Raw genomic sequence first — 16,397 nt, 5'->3', positions numbered from 1 at the left:
AAAAATGATGGCACACACACACAAACACACTGCGAACTGAATTAGGAAACACTGGAGCAGCTGTTTTTCATCCTGAGCATGGTGCAGAAGCTATATAACCATTTAACACAGAGCTGTGAGAAAATGAGCCAAAGTGCCATTAAACTGTGTGTGTTAACTCAAGCAGTTGAACTTACTCAACATAGTAGGTTCCATAAATAGGGTCATCGATTTTCTCCCAGCCATAAGGAAGCTCTGAAAAACAAACAATAAATAATTCCACTTTAAACGTTTAGTAGAGTAGAACATGTTTAGTAGAGTTAAAACATGTTGTAGTAGAGTAGAGTCAAAATTTTGTTTCATTACTATATATTGGGTCTTTATCTGAAAAGGGTGCCATTTGGACTTTAAGTGTCCCCATAACTTACTGAGGAAATTAACAGAATACTGAGCTTCACATTATTATTTGAAAGATTTAGTGTGCAAATGCAAAATAACTTTTAAACCAAAGCATTCATTTTATTCTTAAACATTTGTCACAGTCTTTCATAATATCTTCTAATTTGCAGGGCCCCATTCATCACCATGACATTTTAATGGGTTATACAGAGTAAAAATGTTTTGCTTTTATTGAAATTAAAATATTGTGCTTTCATTGTATGCATTTTTTTTTCTAAACACATTTCTGAAAATTGCAGAATTGATCTTTGTCCTTGTATTTTTTGTTCACCTCTATTATAGATGTGGTATTCCTGCTTTTAAAAAATAATGGTCTGATTTTCAGACAGCTTAATAGTTAGGGGGAAAAGGAGAAATATTATTCTTGATACAAAATACAATAATATTTGTGATGTTATATGCTAATTAAGACTGACAATTGTGTCAATAGACAGACAGTAGACAGACAGTCAGACAGTGATACAAATAGATAGACAGACACAGATAGATATTTCCACAATTTTGAAGTAACCTTTTCAAATGAAATAAATAATTTAGTAAAACAAATAATATTCTTGCCATGTATTTATGCTAAATATCACCATTTCCTGAGAATATGCTGTTTTCACTGCAGTTGCTTAATAAAGTGCACTGAGTTAGTGTCACTCCATATATAATAAGACTTACAATTCATTGGTCACAGAGACTGTGTCATTCGGCTGAAATCTTATTATTAATATTTAGACTAAAACATACACATACGCTTCCACACTCGAATACACACGCTCCATATAGCATGCACACACGCTGAGCTTCAGACGAAAGTGTCAAGGAAACACAGCGTAATTACAAGCACACACACACAAATCATACATTCAGCAGCGTCGAGCAGGCTGAAATACCAGTCTCTGTGTACATCACACACAACTTTGTAAATTACAAGAGACAGAAAGTGTGTGATGTTCTCACTTAATCTGGCTAACACACACACACACACACACACACACACACACACACACACACACACACACACACACACACACACACACACACACACACACACACACACACACACACACACACACACACAGATCAAAGCGCTGTTGGGTATTACTCTACTGCTGTGCAGTGAACTTGTAAAGAACCGAGTGCACAGAACAATCTTTGGGATGAACATTTATAAGGATTTAAAGGGAAGTATTAAATGGGTGCAATAAAACTTTCATTTGTGCTATGAGCATGAATATATCAAATCATGCAGCTTGTTGAGGAGAAGTGCATTATTACTTTTCAAAATGATTGTTTTTATTATTTTTTCCTAGTTGGTGAAAAAAATCCCATAGGTTTACATTGAAGGATAGACCCAAGCCATATCTAGAGACCAGAATATATTAGAGCAGCGTTTTACAGCAACAACCTATAGGGCCAGATTTAGTAAACACATTAGCATAAGACCGCAATTTCATAAAAGTGCTGATGGGAGTGGAAAATTCTGCGGGTGATCTACTGACAATGCCCAAATTAAAGAACACAGACACAGACAGTCCATTAATGATAACGCAATATAAAAATAACATGGCTTGGTAAACAATATGTACAGATAACGTCTTTCTCTGGTATTCCAAAAAAAAAAAAGTGTGGAGAAAATGATCTCGCTTCTGTCACATGCTGTCTATTCTCTGTGGTGCCTCCTCTTATAGCGCCAACTATGTAATGGGATGTGTGTGTGTGTGTGTTTTGCCTTTATTTTGACAGGAGAGTAGAGAAAGTTGACAGGAAATGAACTGAAAGAGAGAGGGATTCCCATGAGGGCACAGGGAAACTGTAGCTAGCCAAGCCATGCACTTATAATTTAAAGCATTTAAACTACAATCAAGCTACATGGTAAAAAAAAAAGTCATAAACCTGGCATTTTAACCTGATTTAACCCATACTAATTAGTTTTGTTTGTATAAACTAATGTATTTAGGTTTAAATAGTGATATTAAATCATATTTTTGACTTGAAAACCAAAAATAGATACTAATATCTATTAATTTAGATACCAATTAGTTACCATTTTTTTCAGTGCATCCTTATCCAGTTACTTACAAAAAGTAGCTAATTACATTTATACTATTTAAAGGAGTCATAACCTAGTATTACCTTGGATACCCACGCTCTATTATAGTCTTTCAGGCCCTTCTAAAAAAGAAAAGTGGAAAAAAAATAAACACAGAGCTCCTCTGACCCTTATTTCTGAAGGCATTATTGTCTCGCGAGATCTGATGCGATATTTTGGCTGTCGTGGATGGTCATTTTAATAATGCAAATGAGGGGCGCGTTGATTGGTGGCAGGAAGGATTGGGGTTGACACCGCAGGTAACTTCAGCATATCATTCCAAAATGACATCATGGCGCAAGTTGTGAATGAACCCGACCTGGCCGCGACCTACGGAATTCAACAGTATATGTATGAGCCAGACTCTGAACCTGAGCTGGAAAGGGAAGATGTAGAGTCGATGGAAGGACGTCTACATCAAGATGTCTCTGAATGGTAAAGACAATCATTTTGACTGAGACATACATTATACCTTTTATTTAATGTAGATTACATTAACGGAGATGTAGTCTACTTTTTTTATCAGCTTACAGCGGTTATTGAGATCAACGTTTGCTATCATGTGGTGTTTTTGCCTTGTTTCACGTTGTGGTTTTTTAGACATTCAATATTTTTCTTCTACAGACATGTAACGTGATCTTTTTCTTTATGTTTATTATTACTTGACTGTTTGTTTTATTTATCTATCCTTATCTATTCTATAAAAAAATCAATACAATTATATTTTGTCATAGTTATATAATATACAATTCTATAAGCTGTATCATTTTCTTGTCTGTTTGAAAATGAATTTAATCCACTGGTCCCTGACAGCTTGGTCCGTTCTTGAGAGAGAAAACACATTTACATGTTGATTCTGGCAGTCAACAACAGAGCAACTCACGTGTGCACTACGTTTCTGCATCTTTCGCGACTGAATATGAGGGGGAGAGGGGCAGGGCGGGCTTCCTGCAGCATAGGTCTGCGGTGTCCATATATGGTATATCCTGCCCCGTCTTGACGTCAAGTCGGGGCAGAAATTAAAATCTTGTATTTGAGTGCGCGTGCACGTGGGCTGGTTTACGAACCCAGGGGTAAACAAACGCTTCACTTTTAAATATCGGCTTCCCGGCCAGTGTATAATCGTTAGGCAATCATAACATACATTGATTCTCGTGGAAAAGTGAAAATTACAGGTCATGACTCCTTTAAAGAGACAGCATTTTTTATAAATATACAGCTATCAGATGATTCTGTTTTATTCATTTAATTACAAAAACACACCATTCAAACATTATGCACACCAATAAATTAATAAATGAAGTAATAAAATAGAATTTATTCTAACTGAGCCGAAAAAACAGTGATGAACAACTGTAAATTAATCAGTGAATTGATAGTTGAATCACATGAACCGTGCGAACAAACCAATTCACTCAAATTAATTACATTTCCTAATGTTTTGTTTGAAGGAGAAAAGATGTTTGATTTGTTGCCTCAGTTGGCTCTGCTGTAAAGGCTTCACTAACTGCTGTCATGCCACTGAAAAATGTAGTTAAGTTAGCAGAAATGCAACATTTTAGGCCGGGACACCAAGCCGACGGTCGGCCGTTGGGCAATGTTGGGCAATGTTGGGCACCGTTGGCTCTAGTCGGACTCCGTCTGGGGTTTTTTTTGTGGCTGATTCAGCATATAGAATCGATGTTGGGCCGTTTGTGTGAGAGAGAAATCTGATTGGCTGTTCAGTTTAGCGAACGAATCACTGCACGAGAATAATAGCAAAACAGCGAGCAAAGAAGTCAAGACGGTACAGACGGAAGCCTGTTATAATTTTACATAATCTTACCTGAGCATTCGAATGCGCAAATATTTTCATAATAACTGAGTGGAGTGAGAAAGTGATCAGTGTGATTGATATTCAAAATGGTAAGCACGCGCTGCTTTGTTAACGGTTTGCATATCTGCAGTCCAAGTTTCGGATTCCCTTTTTGAATGACGAAAATAGACCATTGATATCTGCTGATATAGACAGATATTTACTTACACGCAGACGCAGAACGCACAGCTAGTTGACAATCACCTTTAGTCCTTTTGGCGTGTTCGAGCGCAGCTATTGGCCGAGACACATCCGATGAAAGGCGACAGCACAGTCAGCTTTTGCCGCCAGTCCTTTGACATCGGCTTGGTGTGTCCACTGCACGTCAGTTACTGTAGGTTGTCTTTTTCTGTCTAAGTGGGCAGTGCTTGGCCAGGAAAAGCTGCTAAGTGGACCAGACTTCATACTGATAGTTTAACAAGTCTACTTGACTATGCGAGACACCACAGGCATTCTGCTGTTCTCAGATCAGCTCTCTGCCTCATTGTCAGTTTAATTGAAATCTGAACCAATTGATCTTGACACAAACAGAGCATAGAGCTGAACTAAATGTGTTTAGAAAAGAACAGAAAAGGCAAAATACACAAAACAAACAAATTAGCACATTGACAGAAAAGATCATTAGATAAAAACCTTTCTCCTTTCACGTCACACAAACTGTTGCCATGGAGGTCTGTGGGATCAACTGAGGACTTTTACAAAGTAAAAGTGATATGTTAAAAACTGAATTTTAGAGTTTGGACTAATCTCATAGCCTCCAAATATAGAGTAGCCCACCCTATTTAGCCCTTGAGAATCGTGAGCTCAAGCTAATTACCTTCTTCAATATTTGCATTTTGTTTGCACAATATTTAAATAATCTTGCTATTTAAAAACCTGCCTGCCCTTTGCAGTGAAAACAGGCAGCAGTATCTTTTTGTTAAAAGCTTTGACCTTTACGGAAATGAGGGGGGTGGAGAAGAGAAGGGAGGAGAGGAAGGAAACAAAAGAAAGTATGAGGGAAAAACAATATGAACTAAAGCTTTATTGCTGAATCAATGTTTACAGGCTCGACAAAAATAAAATAAAATAAAATCAAATGCCACTTGAGAGCAAAAAGTGGCTTTGGTGGAAATATTTGAAAGAATTTACTAGGGAATAGATTGGAAACTGTTTTAGTAATTGCCATTGATTAACAGGTAAGATAGTTTTCTTTTATTGACAGAAAAAATAAAGAAACAAGCTTTTTTTTTTTTTTGAGGGACAAAATCATTATGTGCCTTAGTCATTTTCATAGGGAAAAAATTAGATGCATTTATTTGATCAAAAAATACAGTGAAACATTAATTTAAATGTTTTTTAATATATTTTAAAATGTAATTTGTTCTCCAGGATTCTTCGATAAATAGTTGTTTTTTTGTTTTTGCTGCAAAAAAACTGATTTGTTATCAAAAGTTGTCAGTTTTGCAGTCTTTCAATAATGTCAGGGCATACAGCACAATAAACTCGCTGTTAGTGTGAACGGTTGTGATTTTGTTTTGAATTGATGGCCATTTAAAAGTAGCCATGTATTGCAAAAAAAAAAAAAAAAAAAAGGAACATATAACCGCAAATATTCCTATTATATTATAGTAGCTGTTTTACAAGTGGCACAATTTTACGGAGGACTCAGGACTCTTAAAAGTGAGAAATAAATATGAATTTATCTACTCCTGTTTATTTGGAGTAGAGTTCAACTATTAGAGTGCAATAATAGAGACTTTCCCACTTTTCAGTGGCTTTGGTTCAGGAGGCATTTTTCCCATAGGGATTTTAAAAAAGTATTTGATAAAGGGTAATGATATGTACTGAACCAACCAGCTACGAGGTGAATCACAATATTATAAACTTTGATTTGGAGCAAAAAAGCATTTGAAAAGATAAAGATACAAGACTGTGCACTTTAATTTAAATGAGTGAAACAACTATTATCCAATGAAGCATTGTGAATTATATAATCAAATTAAAAATAATGGAGAAAAATAAAACAATTGATTTAAAGTTGTTGATTAAGTATATAGAAACACATAGACGCACACATTTGAGTAGGCTATTTGAAATCTGACTTGCTCGTCATTATTCTCTGATTGGTGGAGATTTCTTTGCAGAATAATGGGTAATTTTTCCCCAGGAATTCTTCTCACCAAATATGGTCTCCAGAAGTGTCTGTGAAGCAAAAATGGCATCATCTTGCGTACTAAAGGCGAACGACTGCCACTGAGATGAATGGGAACGGATTACTTTCTTCAGCATTAGAAGCATTTTTGAGAGATAAAGGGAGACATAGATTTGCCTAAAACCCAGCGTTCCTTCAAATGAACATTTATGTGTTATGTGACTCTAAGCGTTTATGAAAGATAAAACCACTTCTGACGGCAACTAAACTAATTACTCATGAAAAAATGCAAGAAAGTGAAAGCAATATCTGCTAAAAAAAAAAGCTGTTATCAGGGGATGTTTATGAACCAGAATATTCCATTTCAGATCCAATCTCAGTTGTTACAGCTAGAGGAAAATTAGGCTTTTTGTCGTTCTAAGAATGCACAATAGCCCAAAATTGCTGTGACACCTCATGCAACAACTTGCATGAATAAACATCTCAGTGAAAAATCACACCGCTGCGTGTTGTAATGCGACGCTGTTGGGCTTTTGCGTGTACATTTTGTTCATTAATTTAGCTAATTTGTACAATATCACTGAGAAAACAAAAATCACTCCTGTATTGACACAGCTGTCAAGTGATAAAGCCGCATCCATCCATCAATCCATCCATGCATCTGTTTCTGTAATCATATCTCCACCTGTTCCCAGCAAGTGTGAGCGTGTTATATTTTTTCGGGGGTGCTCGCTGACAGTGACGGCTTCAGAAATGATGAAATGCAATGAAACACGAGCGACAGACACAGAGAGACATGTTAGTTGTGCTTATTCATTCACTCGCAAACCCAGGGAATTCGTACCATCAGAGAGAAACATCGACACGGGGAGAGAGGCGAGATGACAGGTAAACAGGAGAGACACTGTGGCATATCTACGGAAACTTCACTCCGTGCTGCGGCAAATATACGCGGGGAAACAAACAGTCTAGGAACATGAGGGTGACAGTATTAAAGAAAACAGCAGACGACTTTGATTTGCATCCAGAGCTGTGTCTGTGTCTTCCCTTCATTTTCCAAAACAAAAGAGGGCGGCCGAGTTACGCAACAACGCACGCGTCCGTGCAAATCCGCAGTGATGAGTGTTTTCACAAAGCTGGCTGACAGGCCTTTGAACTGCGGGAATCCGCTGACACGTGAAACGCGTTGTTTCGCACATGCATTCTAACAAGCAGCACCTTGCACTGGCACAGTTGATTATACAGCAAACACAAAGTTAGCTTTTAGTGCACAAATGTGTGAACTGAGAGGAAGATAGCAATGAATAAATCATCTTACGGCAACTATAACAGCGGTGAATACCTTGCAGACATGATGAATTTAACATCATATTCACTTTGAGATACTTCAGCTCAAGATCATTTCAAACACACTCATAAGTCCTAGAAGTAGAGTGTGAAGAGAGTAACCAAAAGAAAAATTGGATTGTTACACTTGCTAAAGAATATGTGAGTGGTGTTTGCCAGTGTAAAATTCACCGCCTTGATGCTAGAATGTTTTGGGGCATTGCCTTATGGTTAATAGGGTGTTCTGGGTGGTGTTGATATACAGTTGCAGTTACAGTGGTTGGTAGGCATTGGTAGATGGTTGCTAGGGTGTTGTTATACAGCTTCTAGGGTGTTCTAGGGGGTTGGCAGGACATTGTGAGATTGACAACGATGCACTAAAAACGGAAAAGTTTTTCCTTTGTGAACGTTGTCAAAACGATCCCAGTTCACAAGGATCTGCGAAAACGACAAACAATTCTGTTGTTTGGCGATATCACTTTGTAAAGAAACACTACGTGCCTATACAGACTGAACAGGTAATACGCATGACATTACAGTTTTTCAAATTCACGTTTTTGTAGTTTACACGGAGACATTAATGGTATAGTTTTCAAACACTTGCACTTTGAATCCGTTTTAAAAAGTTTGTGTTTTCAGGCCCCCAAAATGCCATTGTTGTGTAAATAAGGGCCAAAACCCATAAAAAGTGTTCAGTTTCTAGTTAAAATAAGGGTGGATTCTAGTACACTGCTAGGTAGGCAAAACTTGCCACTACAAGGCATTGCAATGTGGTTGCTAAGTGTACCGCATTTGTTAGAGTGCTGTGGGTGGCTACTAAGGTACTGGTAACTGGTTATTAGGGTGTTCTGAGTGATTTCTACAGCACAGCTAGGTGGTAGTAAGGGTGTTGTGGTTGGTAGCTAGGACATTGCTAACTGATTTCTAGGGTGTTCTGGGTGGTTAAAGCAATGGTTGTGTGTTCTAGGTAATTCATAGGTGGTTGCTTGCCAGTCATCATCAATGAATTTATGCTGTCTTCATGTGGTTTCCTACTTCACTCTTTTTGAACTTGAACCAATTCAATTTTGAACTTGTCGCATTCAAGTGCTTTGTTGTCGGAAAGAATAATGATCACGAAGGACACCAGGATTATTCTTGCCTATTTATTTCTTGGGTAAATCTTATTAAAGCCAAAATGTATTGAAGAGATTTCATTTTGAATAAATTGTAGAGTCCCATTCATTGACAACCATATAAACATTCACCACGCTATTTTGTAATTTCAGACAAATACGTGCTATGTTTGCTGTGTCACTTCTGAATATACAGCAATCATTCTTTCCTCCGCCTTATCTAAAGTTTATGGTACGCCCAACTTTTGAAAGTCAGGTATCAAAATGATCTCAGAATTTTCCAGTAGTAAATACGACTTGAGATGGCGTCCAATTTCCGACTAGGAAACTCGTAATTACGATATTTCCAATAGCACATTAAGGCAGCCTTAACCTAAAGGCTGCGTCCGAAAGCTTAGGCAGTGACTTGTTGCCTCGCTGCCCTATCAGGCAATGACTTTGCAGCATTTGCGCACAAAGGTACCTTACAAAACTGATTTCAGACAGACTTCTGAGGCAGTTTTGGTAATAACTAAGCAAATATTTAATTACTACAATAGAAATTTCTTGCTAGAAATGACATCAGAAGAGGAAAACGTTGGTCAAAAACGTACATTTACACACAAACTGACCAACAACCACCACAACTTTCAGATGCCATCTTTATTTTTTAGCTCAACTGTCACAGAATTAAAACGCACAGGGTTGTGGGATATCAAAGAAAGAGAAGGATACATCTATGCTGCCTTCAAAAATCTATCAGATGAAGGTATCTCAGGAGACAGGAAGTGAAGCTAACATTGGATTTGGATGTGCCTTGATGGCTTCCTACCTAGGAACGCATCTTCCCGAAGGCATTTTTAAGCTTTCGGGCGCAGTCAAAGTCTCTATAAAAAAGGTAGCCAACCAAGAGCAGGGTTCTGTATACTTCAGCTCCAACTCTGCTCCAACACACCTGCTTGTTATTTTTAAGTAATCCTGAACACGTTTATTAGCTGGTTCAGGTGTGTTTGATTAGGGTTGGCTAATATCAATGTTGGCTACTCCTGCTTCACAATATTCTTGTCTCTAGATACAGGTCCCATCTTCAATTTCTACAGGATTGTTTAACTTGTTTTTTTGTCTGCCAAACACAATTGTCCAATTGCTTTGAAAACCAATAGCACTTATCTCCTCAAAAAGCTGCATGATTTTACCTATAATCAATAATAATAGAGATGCTTGACCTATGAATGAAGTAAATGAGAGAAACACACTGACATACTGTATTCTAAACTGTAGTTACAGATAATCCCACTGAACTGTGCATAAATACACCAAGTTATAAAAAAAATCATTGGCTGTTACATTGCTTAGCAATCATAAACCACCTGCAGTTAGACTAATGAACTTGATGGAAGCATTTTTTATCAGATCAGACTTTTATAAAATCAACAACCCATTTCTGCTTCACACCTTATTTAATAACACTTCATAACTGTGGTCAATTTCACATGCTTTATTTCAGTAGATTTAAACGTTTGTCTTTGGCTTGCACCATGTGGAGAGTAAAGCAAACAGAGTCATAATATACATAGAGAAATGAAAGACAAACACTAACCGTTCTCTTTGCATTCTTCAGGGGGCTTCGCTTTCTTCGCAAGCCGGGGGTCCAACCAGGACGTCGTCTTCGTATTGTGGCTGGAGAGGAGAGAAATGGAGCAGAAAGGGAAAAGAGATGAAGAGGAAGAGAGGGAGAAGAGACTGCTGCAAACTGCTACTGTAAATCATCACACTGAGGAGACGAGAGAGACTGAAATGAAGTCTCAGGAGACCTCATCTCTAAAAAAAGTTTAGCTTAACAAAACGGCAATCAATACTTTTAATTAGCTGTAAGCATCTCATTAGCACAGCAAGAAAGAGAGGAGGAGGAGAGAGATGGCGAGGAAGACTGACTGACTTACTGTATGAGGGAGGAGAACTGAACATGAGCAGCGATTTAATTAAACAGTTTAGTACACAATGTTTTTTGTCATCTGAGACCAATTTCAGGAATCATACAATTTTTAAAAATTGGCAAAACTGGCAGATTTTAGTGTCACATGCTCACCGACAGCTAATTGCCTTTGCAATGACTCTTAGCTTCCAACAAAGTTCAGACAGTATCTGAAATGTTGAGTCATAGTCCTGAGGCGTGACTATGACGGCCATCTAAGAAGAACCAATAAGACTACGGCAACTGATGACGCAAATGTGAGAGACATTCTAATTAAATTTTTGATACTACGTTCTCTATTTCATTCAACATTAGATGTTCACACAACATCTTGATAATTAGCCAATTAGACTAATTAATGTTACAGTTTCGTTGAGTTGGCTGTGAAGTATAAGCAGTCCACATATTCCCTCTTTTACCCAGCCATGACAGCAGACAGTTCAATTTTTTTTTTTGTTTCCCAGGCAAAACATTGTTTACATTAGCAAAAGGGAAAGTTTGTTTTTTATTTTCGTTTGTCAAAGTGGATGCCAGATTTTGATCAAAATGTTTTGATGTAAAAAAAAGAATGGAATCGGAAGATGTTGCAGGTCAGGTTACAACCTGCATCTCTTGCAAAAGCTCAACTCAAGCTGCTGTTCCACCGTCGGGCTGAACGGTTCTAAGAATGTTAAGGAACGGTTTCCACTTGAGCCTGGTAGAACACGGCACGATTACAAACTGTCCTCGGCCTAGAATTCTCAGCACGGTTGGCTAACCGTACCGAACCGTATTGGTAGAATGCGTGCATTGACGTCCCCACTCATGATTGGGTACTTGTCTGTTGCTTGGATACCGGTTTCACTGTATAGCTCACTAATCGTGCTATTTGAGTGACGTAAACACAAATGAATAATAACATTTAAATAAATATCTGATCATACTCCAACTTGGCAAGATGCTCAACAGCAACGCTAAAAATGCTTCCCATTCTTATATTGTATTATACATTTATGAAATGCTGACACATTTAGCAAGAAGCATTTTTGTTCATGCATACTATGCATTTACTCAACTCAACTCAACTCAACTCAAAAACTCAACACAACTCAACTCAGCCTTTATTTATAGAGCACATTTAAAAAACAACAGGAGTTGAACCTTTACTTTTTTAATTTGCTTTACAGTCCACATTAAATCACAATATAACATTCTATAAATACCAAAAAATGCAATACACTAAAATCATTAAAATCAAAGATTTAAAAACGTCAAGCGGTGATAACGGAAGCTTGTTTAGGGCATACAATTGCTAAATTCCTCCCTGAGAATTATTTTTGCACTCCTACTCGTGTGATATTGCTCATGTATTTATACACTTCAATTGCTTTTCCATATATTTGATATTTGTCCCTTGTTGATAGCTAGAAATGTGTGTGTTCAATCTTCAAACTGTGACTGTACAGTACTTCTTTTCCACAGGGATAGTACTTATTTTCTGTTGTATCGTTCATGACATAAGCTAAATATGATTGACTCCGAATGACGCGAGGACAGTCTGTCACTGCTTCATGTAACACGACACAACATGCACACTCACACACACAGTTTGAACTGCCCCACACAGTGTGACTATTGAGGATTTAATGGAGTTGTCAAGCAGCCAATGGCGCCTTGTTTTTCTCGATCTCCCTCACAGACGGAGCGTCTTTAATTCTCAAACTGTAGACACTTCTCCATATGTCTATCTCTCACCACGCACACACACACTCATACTGGACCATATTAATCATGATAAAATGTCTCTGTACATGCATTCAGTCACATTCAAACTCCCAAAGCAACCGAACATAAGCTGTGGAAATGCACTGTGCCAATAGATTGTCCTTTGATACGCTTTTATATGAAATTAATTTTCTTTTCTGTAAGGGGGATGAAAAAGTAAGAGAAACCAGGGAGGAAGACACACAAGGGTAGAAGTGTGGAGTGTCATAGACAGTGAGCACATCAAAGGAGCACCATCTTTTTGCCCCAGGCTGCAATTTCTCTGGCCAGTCGCTTGGCAGAGTGCCGTCAGTCGAGTCCCATCACTGAGACAAGCGAGTCTACCTTTCTGCCACTGATCTCAGAGCTGTTTCTCCTGCTACTGTAGACAAAAATGTTTCTCAGGGAGGAATGCACTAAGCTTTGAGACATGGTGAGTTATCCTGCTGGAAATAGCCATCAGAAGAGAGACACATAACCGGATGGACATGGCCAACAACAATACACACAAAGTGTGCCAAGAAAATATCCCTCACACCATTACACCACCAGCAGCAGACTTAACCCTTGAGACAAGACAGAATGGATCCATGTTTTCATGTTGTTTACACTAAATTCTGACCCTAACATCTGAATGTCACAGCAGAAATCGAGACTCAACGTTTTTCCAAACTTCTATTGTTGAGCCTGTGCGAATTGTATCCTAAGTTTTCTGTTCTTAGCTGACAGGAGTGGCACCTGGTGTGTCTTATGCTTATGTTCGACGTGTTGTGTGTTCAGAGATGCTCTTCTGCAGACCTGGGTTGCAACGAGTGCTTATTTAGGTTACTGTTGCCTTTCTATCAGCTCGAACCAATTGGCCATTCACCTCTGACCTCTGGCATCAACAAGGCATTTTCACCCACAGAACTGCTGCTCACTGGATATTTTCTCTTTTTTCTGACTGCTCTCTGCAAACCCTAGAGATGGTTGTGCTTGAAAATACCAGTAGATCAGCAGTTTCTGAAATACCCAGCCTGTCTGGCACCAACAACCATGCCACGTTCAAATTTACTTAAATCACCTTTCTTCCCCATTCTGCTCCTGCTCCATGTAAAAACGTTTTTTGGATGGGAAAAATACTGAACGCACCTTTAACCCTTAAATGCACACTCGGGTCTTTAGTGACCCGGAATGTCCTTCACAACCCTCCTCCTCATTCATTTTTTAAAAATAGACATCAACCTTCTTAGTATTCCTCAATGTATTAAAGAATGCCTGTTTTCCCATTAATATTTTGTATAGGGTCACTAACGAGCCTAGGTGTGTAACAGTTTAAGTATATTTTTCCCACACAACAATAATTGAATCTTTGATGAGTGAATAAGTGCAATTCACCTTTATTCTATAAGGTGGCAACGTCTGATACACAATGATGAAGTGACGTTTCACTCATAGTTACCGCAGGCAGAAAACAAAAGAATAGGAAGTATCATCAGCAAAACTTGAAATGGCTCAGTGATTTTACTGCAGAGCAAGTACTGAACGCAATCAAATATTAGTGTCACTTGATGGTGGATCTGGTGAAGAAGCTGTCAGTGATCAAAATGTTAATTTTGAAGATGATAGTTTTGAGAATATGTTTGAGATGGCAAATATAAGCCAGATGCTGAATGCACTGGGAAATGAGCTCTGATGAGGACAGTGATGATGGTATACAGTAAAACATCTGCTCAAACTGAACCCTTCCAAGCTCCAAAAGGTAACAAAATATGCTTTACTTTATTATTCTGTAATTGTAACTCTAATATCAGGAGAGTTTTATATTATCGCGACAGGTAGAGATCCATCCGTGTTAGATATAGATCCGGGTCGCTAAAGACCAGAATATTGGCGTACTGATTGGCGAAACATTCACGCATCTAAGGGTTAAAATATGCTGATTATAACTTCTAATTCTAAATAATTTGAAATTATACAGATGGATAGAGATACTCACTCAATGAAGTACACTTCTCCTTTTTCAGTGTAAGCCATCTCCCAGTTATCTGGCAGAGGACCCAGCTCGTCATTCTCATCCAGTTTGGGAGGCGATTTTGGAGGTTCTGTCTCTTCTTTAGGGGCATCTGTGGAGGTCTCAGAGGGGCATGTGGTGGGCATCTCTCCTGAGGCATCTGTACTCTTGTCTTCATGTTCACTGGACTCTAAAAAAATGCAAAAAAAAAATGCAAAAAAAAAAAAAAAAAAAAAGCAGAAGAAGAAAACAGAAGAAAAATGTACTGCAAAATTGTTTAAACTAAATCTATAACCCTTTTAACAACTGCAGATCTACATCTCAGATTCAAACACCTTTATCAATCAAAAAGAACCAGACAATAGAAGTGGATAAACATGATGAATAGTGTATCTGAATTCAGCTGAATAATCACCACCAAGAGCTAACGCTTATAAAAAGAAAACTGTCAATTTACAAGAATCCAATATTTTGGGAGACGTCTCCAACTTTTAACAGCGCGGCTGGTGCAACTCTGAGTCCAAGACTACAGAAAAAACCGGTGAATGTGAGTGAGACAGACAGAGAAAATATTTATGAGAGAGAGAGAGAGAGAGAGAGAGAGAGAGATGTAACTGAGATTTGAGTTTGAGAGTTTCTGAGAGAATTGAAAAGCAGGTCACTATAAGAGGAGCATGTTAGAAAGAGAAAAACAGAAGACTGTAAGACAAAGAAGAACAGTCAGAGATAGAGTTAGCTGGACTAAAACGGTGAAATAAGAGTGGAGTGATTAAAATGGAGTCTGTGGTGATAAAGCGAGAGAGAGAGAGAGAGAGAGAGAGAGAGAGAGAGAGAGAGAGAGAGAGAGAGAGAGAAAGCAGAAGAGAACTGAACGTGTCCTAGTTTGAGTTATGGAGGTTGGAGGTCCCAAAGGAGAGGCGCAAAAGACAGATCGAGGGGAAGAGAGAGGGAGAGACGAAAGAAAAAGACACTGAATCCCATAACATTCACCAGTACTGATGTTTTAATCAACTGAGAAATGAGAGGACAGCTTCACTCAATCACACTCACATAAACACACACACACAACCTTGTGAGCGGCCTATCTAGACATCATTTCAAGGCATCAAGGAGTAGTCTTTTGTCACACTTGGTGAATGAATTACGAATATTTTCCAGCCATATAATAACCATATATTTGTTTTATACACTGAAAATCCTGAAAAAGTACTTCTATCTAAGATAAATCGAAAATATCTCATAGTAACCTCATGCGTCTCTTCAGAGATTTCATCAAGGTCTAAAACTGTGCTCAGATCTCGCAAGATACCAAACATGCAATGAAAAGTCAGAGATTTCAATATGAACTCAAACGTTTCACATAAAATGTCAGCGCCAAATTATCTGAGCTATTCATCTTAATATTATACATTTATTATATACTCTTACTTGCTGTCAAAAATTGTCTTATTGGTTTCGATTTCCCAAAGATTTTAAGAATAACTTTGAAGACAAACTTTACTGAATCATTCAGAACTCCATTAAAGTCAACATTAAACACATTTCACAAACTATTTTATGTCATTAATGTGATGCATTTCTGAGTGAAACAATATATTTAACAATAAATAAATTGGGTGGGAATTAAGTTAGGCAACTTGACTAGGAAATGGAGGCCGAAGTGTTGAACATTGTCATTACTTGCTCACCCTTGTCTTCATGTTTTTCCAAACCCATAAGACTTTAGCTTATCTTCTAAACACAAATGAAAGTTAAATGG

General features: G+C 37.9%; 1 protein-coding gene across 5 annotated transcripts in view; it reads right to left on the bottom strand.

Annotated features, from left to right (window-relative positions):
* magi2a (membrane associated guanylate kinase, WW and PDZ domain containing 2a) overlaps nt 1–16,397 on the bottom strand; it is a 213,646-nt gene that overhangs the window by 67,627 nt on the left and 129,622 nt on the right. For all 5 annotated transcript variants that reach the window (XM_079868394.1, XM_079868391.1, XM_079868392.1 and 2 more), the window contains exons 5-7: nt 14,624–14,828; nt 10,528–10,607; nt 177–234 (exon numbers count right to left, since the gene is read on the bottom strand). In XM_079868394.1, the coding sequence (XP_079724520.1) occupies nt 177–234; nt 10,528–10,607; nt 14,624–14,828 (343 nt within the window). The remainder of the gene's footprint in view (nt 1–176; nt 235–10,527; nt 10,608–14,623; nt 14,829–16,397) is intronic.

This window comes from Squalius cephalus (assembly GCF_949319135.1).
Source record: "Squalius cephalus genome assembly, chromosome: 4".
Classification (NCBI taxonomy): Eukaryota; Metazoa; Chordata; class Actinopteri; order Cypriniformes; family Leuciscidae; genus Squalius; species Squalius cephalus.
The sequence above is the reverse complement of the archived record's forward strand: the minus strand, read 5'-3'. Positions and strand labels throughout refer to the sequence as shown.